Below are 14086 nucleotides of genomic sequence, written 5' to 3'. Positions count from 1 at the left end.
CCCCTCATCCTCTCCTGTGCTTCAAATGGGCAAGGCCATGGGGGGTGGGGGTTAAGGGTAGACATCAACCCCAAAGATATCTGCCTGAGAAAAGGGACTTTGCACATAGGAAACAAGTTCTCTTCCCAGGCAGAACCTTCCCCCCACGTCCGCCTCACTCAGCCACCACTGCAACTTTCCCTGGTAGTCTCCCAGGAAAGCCTTAGCTCCCTGAACATAAATGATGCACCAGTGAGTCCTGGGAGAGAAGCTTAGCAAGATGGTGGAGACACCAACTTTGGAGGCCCGTATAGTACAGCCTGAGTTGGGAAATTGGGTGGGCCACTAAACTCCTGTGTGATGTTAGCAGGTTGATTTACTCTTTCTTCATGTGCAAAACAGTAATAATAATAGTCCCTAACTGACAGGTGGTTGTGAGGGTGAAATTATAGGTTGAATGATATGAGATTGCCAATACTCAACTGTTTTTGACCAGCAAAAATTGCTAGTTGATACAGGATGCTAAGTTAAAATGAATCATCAGTCTGGAGAGATAGCTAGGAGAACTGAGGCCTGCAGGGAATTGGGGAGTTTTTATATATAGAATACCCGAGACACCCTAACTCTGTGAAATCACTCTTTTTCCTTGTGTCTTCATGTGACTTCATTTTGATGGGTCATCAGCAGACAAACACTTCTGAGTGACAACCTCAGGAACTCCAATTTTTGAGAATGTCAGTTTCCCAAGTGACCAACAGTATCTTACTGCACTCAGGATTCCAGTTTCCTCCTCAAATACAAATGTACAAAATAAATAGCAAAATACTAGAACTATCATCACACACTCCTGTTTGATTTTATAGGAAGCAGGCAATGAATTATATAGAATATCATACTATATGACCCAAGTGGCCATATCCTGGCTCCAACACCTTCTGGTTGAATGATGTTGGGAATGTCGCTTCAACTCTTTGACTTATACCAGTCAGAAGATGTGGGTAATAGTGCCTAACTCACAGACTGCATGAGAGGGTTGAATGGAATAGTGATTAGTCCCTAGGACAATCTATGCATCCATCCATCCTTTCTTCCCTTTCTTGCTCCCTCCACTCCTCCCTCCCTCCCTCCCATTCTTCCTTCCATATATTTACTGAGCATCCATTATGTGCCAGGTACTATTCTAGGTCCTGAGAACATAGCAGTGACCAATACAAAAATCACTGCTGCTCTCATGGTATTTACTTTCTAGCGGCAGAAAAGAGATAAGTAAATAAAGTTAAAATACATAGCCTATCAGTAGTGAGGGCTATGAAGTTAAGAAAGAGAATGAAGCAAGGAGAGGGGGTACCAAGAGATGGGGAGGGATGAGGGAAAGAGTTTCATTGTTAACTGTGGGAGTCAGGATGCTTCACTGAGACAGTGACTTTAAGCAAAGACCTGGAGGAGGTGAGGAGAGAACCACGTAGTAACTGAAGTGCTTGTAGCAGAAGAAACCACAGGTGAAGAGGCCCTGAGCTGGGATCTCACCTTCCTGGAATACTGGGTTAATGATATCAATTCTATATATAATATATTTCTAGTTTCTGTTCTCATCAACCTTCATCTGCAAAGCCCTCTCTGCCTATATTTCATAGGACCTATCAATGAGACCCTGAAGGGAAGATCTTTTTGATTGCTTCCTCTCTGAGTTCCTAGGCCACCAAGGAAATATGACTGTTCTCTAACTCTCTCACCTCCGATTTTGATCCTCCTGACAAAATCACACCTACTGTTTGATTGATAATGCTGACAATAATGACATAAGCTCTAATTTATTGAACAAGTACTGTGTACTACATATATATAAAGACAAAGTGTCAAGGAGATTCAGAAGAGAAACGATTTCAGCAGGTAGAACTACAGCCTATACCTTCAACCTCAGTAGCAACTCCTTACATTTTGAGCAAAATCAGCCTGTTCACCATCTTTGTAATACCTGCCATTGTCAAAGCAGGTTGAAAATTCCTACTGTCTATGGGAGAGCATTCTTTATGGGACAACCTTCAGAAGCGGTCGCCATCCCTAAGAAACTCCTGCCTTCTTTAAGAACAGAGCAGAATGGTAATCAAGCCATGGCCTTTACGGATGACAAGCCCCTCTACTAGTTAGCCCAGGGGAAGCAGCTTTCTCAGGCTCTGTCACTCAGCAAAGCTGGCAGGATTGGAAGCCCTCCTATTTACAGAGGACCAACAGAGAAAGGAAGATCTGACCTGATTTGTGTGGATAACCAGACACTCTTCCCCTTGCCTAGGATTCAAACTAATTTCTTGCATGATGGTTGCAGTTGGCTCTGAAATTCTCTCTGTGTGAGCTCTTAGCCTAACAGAAGATGATAGTGGCTAAAGAAATGAAGAAATGATCCAAAAAACAATGCAAAACAACTCTGTGTGTGTGTGTGTGTGTGTGTGTGTGTGTGAGGGAGAGAGAGAAGATGGAGGGCCAGGTCCATTGACTAAGGGAATGAACACAAGAGAAGCAAACAATCCATTAACAATCTCTCCTTTTACTGTTCTGACCATGAGCTATTTCCTCATCTTGACCTCAGATGGCTTAGATGTGAATTTTCTGTCTTTATGAGCAGTGACATCCACAGAGCCACACATGGCTCATGGAGCCAGAAAATTAAAGAAGTTAAAAAAAAAAATGATCCCTGAGAATACATCCTGTTGAGTATCTTGCCCAAATCACAACGTTGCCTGTTTTTTCTTGCCTGTCTCTAGGAAGAGGGAGCACATGATTGATTATCTCTGCAGTGGGCATACTCTGGGTTCTGCCCCGGTCAAGATGACCTCTTCACTATCCTTCCTGTTCCTTAAGATCTCACAGTCAGTTGGGAGACAAAACCCAAAACCCATGAAACAATGCAGGGACACTCAGGAGTAGACCAGAAGGCCATCTATGAAACCTGGCATCTCAGGGACTTCCAATCTCCTTCTTCATTCTCCACTGCATCATCAGAGTGCGCCACAAGGCGGTCTAGCTTCTGGAAGTTCACCAAACTCATTTGTAACCAGCTCTAACCCATTAAAACCCAGCTTGTAACTGACCTTCCCACTCTTGGCCACACTCCCTGAGAATACCCACAAAGAGCACGGGTCTGGTCCAACTCCTTCTCTGTCAAGATGCAAAACAGAACACCTAGGTTGGGCAAGTGACTAACTCAAGGCCACTCTGGGAGTGAAGCCTTTCAGAGGTCAGTCCTACTCCTCCTTGTGAGCTGGTGATACTGGGAAAGATAACTTCTCTGAGCTACTAGGTTGTTGGGAGATGAAAAGGACAGTATGGGGGTGAGAGCAGTTTTAAAGTTTAAAGGGCTGTAACAACTGCTACCATTTACTGGGAGTTTCCAGTGCACTGGTGCTTTATGAAGACAAGAAGAGGGACTTCCCCGGCAGTCCAGTGGTTAAGACTCCACACTTCCACTGCAGGAAGTGCGGGTTTCTGACTTACTAAATCATTTGAATGATCACGTTTCCCTTGGACCCAGGCTGCCTTGAAACACAAGTGAAATTTGTGGCTCAACTGTGTAGAAGACTAAGGCTCGCACACCTCTCTTTTCTTTTTCTTTTCCTGGGCTTGAGTTTTTACACTAATTCGTATTTTTCTTGGTACTAATTTTTATGTATGAGAAGAATACAGTTGGTGGATGGATGATTCCTATGAGTTGCCCCAACAACTTTGTGGATGAAAGCAGAACATAAATAAATGGAATCATAAGGAAGGCCACCACTAGTTGGGAGTCCCACCATTCTGAATCAGTCTAGGAGAGCAAGGTAACATCAGGTGGGTAAATGGTTGAGTCACATGTCCAGGGATTGGAATAAGGGTTGGATAGATGAGCAAATTCTTCAGCTAACCCAATAGCTGGCTTCAGGGCTTTCTTCCCACACAAAAGGATAAGATGGATGAAGGCAGCATCTCACCTTCTTCAATGGTTACATTCCCTCGGAAGAAATATTTCCCATGGCCTCTAGAGAGCGCCACACCTAAACTGTGCAGAGAAACAAAGCAGACCTTGAAATCCATGACATTGACTGGAATAGACTTGCAGGTGAACTTTATTTTCCGTTTTCACATTTCCATTTCATGTTCTGTAAACAATTTTTTTCAAGTTTACTTTCAAAACCCCACTGATTATAGTTGGTGTTGGTGTTTCTTAGATTCAATCAGCTGCTTCAGTGTAATTTCTGATTGGAAGTGCAACAGCAATGGGCGGCTCCCGTGTGTGTTTAAAGAGGTGTGGCAACTCCTACAAGCCCTTCTAGCAAGCCCTTCTTCTGGATGCTCTTGCAAGAGCTACGTGTCCTGCTCTTCACTACCACCTTATGCACCCCTGCCCTACATTCAGCCACACACGGCTCTTTCCAGACTGTAGAGTTTGGGACGAGGGAAAATTAACCCCTTCTCAATGGCAAAAATGAACACTTCCACTGCCACTTGAACGTAGCTACATGACTGTATGGTGGGCTTCTCTGCCCAACCTTCTCCCTTGTCTGATAGATTTTTCACACTCTCACACTCTCAAAAGTCTTGATTTAAGCTCCTTCCTTCATTGCCTAAAGTCAGAGAGTATGTTTTGATAACACAGTCTCTTCGTTTGGTAAACCCACTTAGCAGTCATGTGTTCCATCAACTGTTCTGGCTCCAAATGGAATCCACCCATGATCCCTGGCCGTATACAACAACAATGCCACATTTTTTTTTTTTTTAAAGATTAATCTATAGTTAGTAAATTCTTTCTCTCCTTAGCTCTGCAAGGCACCAGTTCAGGAACACAAAGAAGCCCTACCAACATAACTTTTTACAAAAAGTGTTATCACACTAAGTTAATAGCAGGAAACTTTAGAATGCCACATACACTTCTGAAAGCAGGCAAGGGGGCAAATGCATTTTTCAGGATTGTTACAAAGAGAAATAACAGGATTCAAAGGCAGACAAGCACAGAACAGTTCAGAGAAACTAAAACGGAAGCACGACATGTAGGGATGAATATGCTACCTCCAAGTGTGAAGGATCATGGAAATAAAAGGCAGCAAGTTAGATGGTTAAGGACCCTGGTAACCCTCTGAATTTATCTATCTACCCTTAGTTAGAACCCCAGAAGCTTATTTGCTTGATAATGAGATGCAAAGCCATGACAAATTGAGTGAGTTCTCCTAGGTGAGCCTGAACCATCTTCCCCCTTCTGGAAAACAAAAGCAAAAGCAGCCTGGGAAAAGCCCCTTCCTCACTCTTTCCGGCCTTTCGGCAGGGTGTTTGGTTATCTTCAGATGATGAGCTCTGAAAGCGTCAGCAGGTTTTGTACAAACACAACTGATGGGTCTGATGGAATGTCCATGTATTATGGTCAGCTCTACCTGAAAGGAGTACCCTTGATGTCTGTATAATAGTAGTCATTTGTCATCACCAAAACCCGTTTCTAGATTGAAAAAAAAAAAGTCGTAGAGAAAAGAAAACATGGTTAGTCTGCTAGGTGAAGTTTTCAGAAATAAATAAAAATAAATGGACACACTATGATCAGGTTAACAGTACTACATGAATCTTGTTTGAGATAAGTAAAGACAAGAGAAAAATGATCTCAGCGAAAGATATTTACTCCAGATAGAGCTTTCAAAGCTAATTTTTCACAGTGGTTTGTTTTAAATTAAGCGGCAAGAATGTTTGAGAAAAATGTACCCCTTTGTCCACTGTCTTCTTCACCTCCATGGAAAACTTCCCCGTCTTCCTATTCACCATGGCATTTCTTAACTAAAACGATAAAAGAAAATTGGAGTTAGTTCTTCCCAGGGTTACCATACTGTCTTGGACACCTTCCACCCTCCAGCTTGGGAGCACATTTGGTGGCTTGTGTATGACAGAGCTGGGCTGTTTCCCCATTGACTCTTGGGGTACTTTCGCAGTAAGTCTGCATACTACACTCAGACCTCTGAAATGGGGCTTCAGAAGAATAAACACCCAACCGCTCTTGTCCAGGGGAAGAGAGGTTAACAACAATAAATAAATGACCATCAACTTCAATTTGGGGTGCTCGTGTAAACCTCTGGGCAACAATGACCAAAAAAGCCTGTACAATGTTGACAAATCCTGAGAGTCAGAGAACGGACCCCCAGCAAATGCTAAAACACTCAAGAAGCAAGGGGAAAAAAAAAAAAAAAAAAAAAGAAGCAAGGGAGACGAGTTACTTTTTCAAAAAGGGTATTGGTTTGTCATGGAGAAATCATTTTTCAAAACATAATCAAGTTAAAGATATTTTCCTACACAGTAGTTTTTTTGTTTTGTTTTGTTTTTTTTTTGAAAGCCAACCATTTGGAAGACAGGGATTAGTTTTTCACAGCATGAATCATCTTCAAATACTCTGAGAAACCTGGGCCAGTGAAAGGCCTGGCTGAGGCCGATGGGCAGTGAATAGGGCGACCCTGTATTTGATTTTTGGAGGTCCCATCTGGGAACGGTGAGCCTCCCTCCCTTCCCCCACCCCTGGCTGATCTCTGCTAATTACTTGTGGCCCTTCCGTGAGTTCAGAGAAGGACAGCAGACACAGTGATGAAAGATGTGCCGTCATGGGCACCAATAGGAGACGACGGGAAAGCCATTTAATGAAATAGGAGCAAATGCTGACATGCCACAGCCTGTCAGGAAAGGCTCTTTCCCAGCCCCACGGCTTGTTTTTATTTTCTTATTTTTATTTTTTAATTCTTTCCTTTCTTTTTCTCCTTTGAGGAGCTTGAATAAGATCTGGCTGATAGAGAACTACAGTGCTTGCAAGCAACCTAAATTTGATGTGGGGCTGTCTAGATTTGGGTTCATATTCTCATCTTCTGTGAGAGAGGGTAAAAGCATAATTTTTAGCTGGAGGCATGTATAAAATAAAACATATATTTTACTCTAGATATTTTTTAACAACACATAATGGGCATTTCTGGAAATATTTTCCCATTTTAACTTTTGTGGTTTTGGATGGGGAGAGCTGGTCCTAATTAAGTCTACTTTCTAACTCTTAAGAACGGCTCGATTTATCTTTGACATGGTTTTCATTTTTCCTCTTTCTGGTGCCTGCCTAAAGCCATTTGGGACCTTCCCCTCTCACATTCCCCAGGCAAGTCAGAGATTAGGTAAGCTTCTCCATGCCTCAGTGCCACCCCACCCCCAACTCCCAGTAGCACAGAACAATCAGCGTCAGGACCTGGGAGGGTCCAAGGCCAGGGTCACTAATGCTTTCTGGAGGCAGATGCTTAGATGATTAGTCTAGTCTTTCCCTTTTCTTCAGTTATAATGGAAATAGATTACACTTATTGAACACTGAGGCAGGATAGCCCTGGAGTTCAGAAATGGACTCTGGGGCCAGAGGTTTATGATCTTGAACAAATCACTTACCCTCTCTGTGCCTCAGATTCTCTTCCTGCAAACTGGAACTAATGACAGCACAGACTGTCTCATAAAGTTGTAGTGGGAACTAGATGAGCTCATATGTAGAAGAGTGCCTGGTAACCCCTGAGCATTCAATAGATGTTACCTGTCCTGTATCATCATCCTCACCAGCATCATCATCATCTTCATTATCATCCTCCTCCCTTTTCTTTAATGTCAGACCCCTTTCAATAGCTCAAAATAGTAGGATTCAAACTCCAGTTTGTTTGACACAGATATGACCTCACATCTTTTTTGGAAGTACACAGGGTCTATGTTATAAATGTGGTCATTAAATTCAACAAGATCCTAGCTGCCAAGAGAAGCAGGATGGTCCTTCCAAGAACTTCTCTGCAGCTGGGCAGACTCAATGCTGCTTCTTCCTCAGCGGGCTCTGCTTGTCTGGTCTTTCCCAGATCTTGACCTAAAGTCTGCCCTCTGCTACTTACATGCAAACCCCACTGGTGGACACATGGGCATGTGGGATCTTGTGTAGCCTTCACAGAGATGCTTTGTATAGGTTCCAGAATTCTCTAATCAAGGTAGTGCAAATCCCTAGGAGAGAAATGGTGACTTGGGTTTTCCCAATCAAGCACGTTGGTAGTGAAGGAATTCATGTCTCAAATGTACCTTATTTCCAAGGAGACAAGAGACCGAAACCAAAGAGACAACCAAAGGCCAACAGGTGAAGAATAAGAGCAATGAACTTTCTGGAGGTGTGGGAACTCTGAAGGTAGACACTCAGAACCCAGTCCTGGGAATCAGATGAAGGTAAAGAACATGGCACAGGCTGGGAATCCGATGACAAAGGAAGAAAAGGGCAAGGAAACAGAAAGCATTTGTCAAATCATTGTTAGTAAAAGGAGATACCAGCTCATGGAAATTTAACTTGGGCACAGGTGATGATGACTAGACAACTGGGGTACAGATGAGCCAAGTAATAAATCTCTTCAAGTAACTTGCAAAGGAGAAGTGCGAGTGTCAGCCTAGTGTTAACTAGCAGAGGGCCTGCTTCCTGGATGCAGGGACTCCCAAGTATGAATGAACATCAAGCTTGCCTCCCATATCAATTAAAATGTAAAAGATGAAAGGGTGGAGAAGCATGTTGATGACAGGGTTCAAACCTTCTGGGAAAGAAAACAAAAAGATTCAGTGAAGTCAAAATAAAGCAGCTGATAAAGTGAAGAGGAAAGAGAAAGGAAAACAATGGAATGCACCCTTTAAAGTTTCATGATACAGTTTAGCAACTGACATTCATTAATGAGAATGAGGGTTGACGATGCTGAGGATAATACTAATAACAGTTACCACTCAGAATGCTCACTGTGTCCATGCAACGATGTTGATGTTGACACTTTTCACTATAGTAACACATTTAGTACTCACAACAGCTCTGTGAGGTAGGTACTATTGCCATCATACTCATTTTACTGAGGGAAAAAAAGGAAATAAACCAAAATTGAGATGTAGAGAAGATAACTGCTTACCTGAGACCAACAGCCAGCAAATAGCAGAGGTGGGGTCTGAACCCAGGCAGGCTAATACCTGAACTGCATTCCTCAGGACTGTGCTAGCTTGCTTCTTGGTAGAAGCAGGTTGAAAGGGTAGGACATGTACATTAGGTGCAGTACAATTCAAAGACCCAGACGTGAATCCTGATGACAATGTTTAAAGAACAAGAAGAAATAAAACTCTACCAGGTCACTGAGCTGACACAACGTCAGGTCACTGGCACCTGGGAAAAGAGAATGGATGAGGAAGTAACTTTTTATCAAACAGCGAAGTTACTCTATCTGAATGGGGTTTAAAAAAGACTGAGTCCAGGGCTTCCCTGGTGGTGCAGTGGTTGAGAATCCGCCTGCCAATGCAGGGGACACGGGTTCGAGCCCTGGTCTGGGAGGATCCCACGTGCCGCGGAGCAACTGGGCCCGTGAGCCACAATTGCTGAGCCTGCGCGTCTGGAGCCTGTGCTCCGCAACAGGAGAGGCCGCGATGGTGAGAGGCCCGCGCACCGCGATGAAGAGTGGCCCCCGCTCGCCGCAACTAGAGAAAGCCCTCGCACAGAAACGAAGACCCAACACAGCCAAAAATAAATAAATAAATAAATTTGAAAAAAAAAAAAAAAAAAAAAAGACTGAGTCCAGATGAAGAAGGAAATAAGTTAAATTTCTAAAACAGATATGACTCTTGCATTTTATAGGCAAGGAAAAAACTCAGAGATTTATGCTAGCTGAGACATCCAGGTTGCAGAGGATGTGAAGAGAAGAAAAGCAAGCAGCAAGAGGATTGTGATGCCAGACATATTTCTGAAAGCACGAGAGCCCAGCCTGCAGGTTTCAAATGGTTCCCCTCAACATCCCTTTGGAAAGCAAGACAGAGGGAGGGATAGAAACACTGCTGACTCAATGATGAAGCTCAAGAAAGGACTCCAGACAAATCAGGGAGATGCAGGCAGAGAAACATAGCCTGGGCATGAAGAATCCATAGAGAAAGGGAAGAGCAAGTCTCCAGATAGGAACACCTGGGAAGTTAGGATTTAATCAAGGACAGTCTGCCTGCATTCACAAAAGGTGGCATGTCTAACAAATCTGATCTATTGAGGCAGGAACAAGAAGACTGATGGGGCTAAGTCGTGGGCATAAGGAAAGCCTTTGATACAGTCCCACAGACTGAATCTGTGTAGGAAACAAGCATGTGTTACTGCAGTGTGGCCTGGAAAGGGGAAAGGCTGGGGCAGCCCTGGAAACAGGGCGGCCAACCAAGCAGGAGGAGAGTGGCTCTGCCAAGCCCTGGGCTGTCACCCTGACAGGTGAATTCTGGCCCTGACTGTGCAGCTGCCCGGCGAGGCTCGGCCAGGCTCCCCTGAGGGAGACAGATCCCATTAATGGCACTGAGGAGGAGTCTGGATTAATCGGCTGCAGAAGAGACTAGAGCCTGGAAAGGGATGGTTTTAGCAGACTGCACAAAGCAGGCAGGGTGGCTGGCCCGTTTGCAAGTGGCCCTATGGGTGGGAGCATTACAAAACTCCAAACGGGTACAAGGGCCCGTGCTCTCCGCGACCCTCTGGCGGCCAGGTGTCCCTCTGGTGGGACTCTCGGCTGGCTCCCAGGCAGCCTCTAGGTACAGAGGAGGGTACAATGGAGCTCCCTCCTCACCAGGCTTGAAAACAAATCACTTACCACATCATCGCGGTCCTCCCACTCCACCTCGGAAAGGTCAACACTACTGTAGTTAGGTTTCCTCCGCTTCTTCCCTTCTTCATACTGGCAGGAGGGAAAGAGAAAGAAAACAAATGACAAACAAAGAAAACATTTCCGTGAGATCACTGGCCAGGGCAACCTTCACCATCCGAAGTCGTGGTTCACGCCTGAGGACTGTGAGTGGAGTGTACTGGTGAGAAGCCCAGCAGCGGGGGCGGTCCTGGGGTTTCCGTGGCAGGAAAACCAAAGCCAGTCACCTGTAAACATTTGCTCCCAGCTAGGGGGAGTATACAAGCCAATTCTTTTCTCCCTATGAATTTACCTAGCGGACTCCTTACCTCTAAACATGCCAGATGCAAAGCAAAGCTTTTCCCCTCCTTGGACATCCTATGTGTGGAATGCAACCTTCCTCCTCGACTCCAACGCTTTTAAAGCCCACCCCTTCAAGACACAGGAAAGGGCATCTCACATAGTTTACAAAAAATCTAGTTATATCCCTCTGTGTTTTATAGTTCTCCCATCCCTACCTCCTGCCTCATACCTACCTCATACTCCTTGGCCAGGAAACAAAAGTACTGATCTCCACATTTGGGCTCAACATACTGGTAACATTTCACAGACACACAGAATCTTCTACTTGCTATCACACTGGCCACAGGAGTGCTGAGCTAAGCACAGCTACTTTACCTGGAGTACATGTGGGTATTGGGAATCACTACCAGATTTAATGGCCATTAGGGCATTTCTCTGGAAAAGCTGATGAGTGCATTAATAACAGAGAAAGTGGTTTTAGTTTTTTTCCCCCTAAATCACTGGTGTTAGTCACCTGGAAAGCCTACACTTTATCAACTGGACAGTCCTGCGTCTGGATGTTCCTGTATCTAGGGCCTTTAATGCTGTGTTTATAATGTAGGAAAGTCTGCCCTCTGCTGCAGGCTCAGGATAAGCAACCCCTTTGCCAGTTCATAAGACATGGCTGATGGCATATTGGAAAAAATACATATGTATGTATAGTTTTTTTCTCTTTTTCTTTTATTTCTAAATTAGTCATCTTCTGATTTGATTCGTAGGATTCTAAGTGAGACACAGCATCACTCTAGGTGTTTTAAGAACCCCAATCCACAGGTTACCATTTTGGACACTGCTTGGCTACCATGGAGACAGGTGCTGAAGGCACATGGTGTGAAAGAGAAAATCACTGCTGATGTACTGAACCAAACAGGTCCAAACTGGCCCCCAGTGGAATCTAGGGGAGAGTGGCCAGACAGGATAGATCTCCCGTCACTGTGAGGCCAAACAGGGCCCAGTGGTTTTCCTGCCATCTTGTCTTCCCTCAGGGCTGCATTTCAGGAACCCTGAGATGTCCTTGGAGAGCACCCACCCTCACCACCCAGGAAGGCTGCCTTGCCTCGAAGGGGCAGTGGGCTCTGACCACCTTGGTCCACTGCCCTTCCACTCCCTTCTCTCAGGTTTCCAATTAACAGACAGTCACGGTCAGTTTTATGACATCAGATCCACTCCAGATGAAGGGGAAGCGAAGTGGTTCCCTCAGAAGCCGCTGTAAACGATAGCGGATTCACAGTTGGATCCTGTTATGGAAAGTTCGCTGTGCATAGAAGCTTTGGTCCTCGAGAGAGTCAGGCTGGGGCTGAGCCTGTGGGACAGGAAAGAGGTCAGCAGGGCTGTCACCCTCTTCTCAAGGTGAGGAGGTGTGATGGGGGAGGGGCACATGATGCTGAGAAGCCCACTTGTCCCCCGAGGAGCTAGAGTTGGATATTCTTGGACCTCTGTTATCTGTGCTAATGGCCCCCAAGTCCCATATTGGTAAGAACCATTCCTGGGAGCCACTAGGCGCCCCAGAAGTTCCTACAGCCCAGCTTCTGACCATTAAAGGCAGAACTTTCACAGTTTCTTGGATAGCCTAGTGCTAGGTATATACTGTCTTTTGGAGGAAGTTCTTCCATTGGTCACTTCAAAATCCTCCTTTATTCACTTATTCAACGTACATTTATTGGACACCTAGCAAGCACAAGGTCCTAAGGAGATAAGTAAAGTCAATTAAACGGTGCTTCATTCTTTCCCAAGGACTTGTTTGTCGTTTATCACTCTTAATTCTGCCTATCTACAGTCAATTTATTGCCCATGATGCCTGTAGCAAGTTAAATATCAAACTAAACAGCAAGTTAAATAAGATCATAGAGCCAGTATGGAGGAGGACACCCCGACCTACCCACAGCCCCTGACCAAATTTTCATGGCTAAGCCTCATGTCATTTCAACCGCTGCTGAAGAAATTAAAAAAGACCTCCTAGGTCCTTCATCCTCAGAGAAGGTGTCCCCCTGTCTTTGTTAAAAGAGGAGAGCACAGTGGTTCTGCCACTTACTGGGCATGTGACACTGAGCAAGGCACCCAGCTGCTCCGAGCTTCCTTTTTCTCAACTGCAAAATTGAGAAATACCTCCATAGTCAAGGTAGGTTGAGACAATTAACTAGGTACTGTATGTAAAATGGCAAGCACATTCCCGGCACAGCATGGAATAAACCCTTAATATGCATGTAGCTAATGTGAGTCCTGAAAAAGTCACAACCTTCTTGATGAAGACACAGGCTCATTGTATACAATTGGCTACTATGTCATTTCCTTGACATGAAGGAGACCCATTCAATAATTTGTTGGGTCACTGTTGCACAAGCCATAGGGAGGCAGAAGATGTTTGCTGAAGATGATGGTGCCAGACAGTCACACTCATATGCCTCCTCTTGGTATGTAAGATACTTCTGTAGTAAACATCAGGTTGGGACTCAAGACTCTCCTGGCAGAAAACTTCATAACTGTGCTAAAGAGCCCAAGTCCTTTTAGATGACACGTGGCAAAAGTGGAATCCACAGAGATAGATCCCTTGACTTTTGACCATTCCTAGATATCTTCCTTCATTGTTGGTAATAACCACTCAAGAAATTCAGTACACTGCACTATTGGTATTCAAGAAACTAGCAGAGATTAGAGAGTGAGGGGAAGGAAGATTTCCCAGCACATCGGTCTGTAAGTCACCATATTCCAGTAAGTCTCTAATTTAACTGCATTGAAAGAAACAGACGGGACTGGGAATACCCCCTCTGGAACTCTACTTTAGGAATGCCCCTCTACGATGTCTGCTTAACCAGTGAAATAGGTATGAAATACTTTCTATTTGGGTCTTTATTAATGAGTGAGCTCCTTTAAAATATAAACAGTAGTGTCGCAGAGTGACTACTCTGAGTAAGAAAAGAAAAACTCAGTAGGCTGTTGCACAGATAAAACAGGTCAAGGACAATGAGGAAACTCCAGCATGGTGACCCTAAATCCACCTAATCTTTTCTCCCGTTAAGAAAACTTACTAGATGGCTAGAGACTAGACCTCCACTCGGAAGACACCTGGGCTGTGGACCACCACTACCCAACCCCCACATTTTCCAGGGTAA

General features: G+C 44.5%; 1 protein-coding gene across 1 annotated transcript in view; it reads right to left on the bottom strand.

The window, feature by feature from the left end:
- Nucleotides 1–14086, bottom strand: part of CACNA2D3 (calcium voltage-gated channel auxiliary subunit alpha2delta 3) — a 768110-nt gene that overhangs the window by 158675 nt on the left and 595349 nt on the right. The window contains 4 exon segments of the mRNA XM_036869418.1: nt 3942–4009; nt 5376–5437; nt 5695–5766; nt 10605–10688. Coding sequence (XP_036725313.1) covers nt 3942–4009; nt 5376–5437; nt 5695–5766; nt 10605–10688 — 286 coding nt within the window.

Source organism: Balaenoptera musculus, chromosome 11 (assembly GCF_009873245.2).
Source record: "Balaenoptera musculus isolate JJ_BM4_2016_0621 chromosome 11, mBalMus1.pri.v3, whole genome shotgun sequence".
NCBI lineage: Eukaryota > Metazoa > Chordata > Mammalia > Artiodactyla > Balaenopteridae > Balaenoptera > Balaenoptera musculus.
Note: the sequence above shows the minus strand (reverse complement) of the source record. Positions and strands in the feature narration are given on the sequence as shown.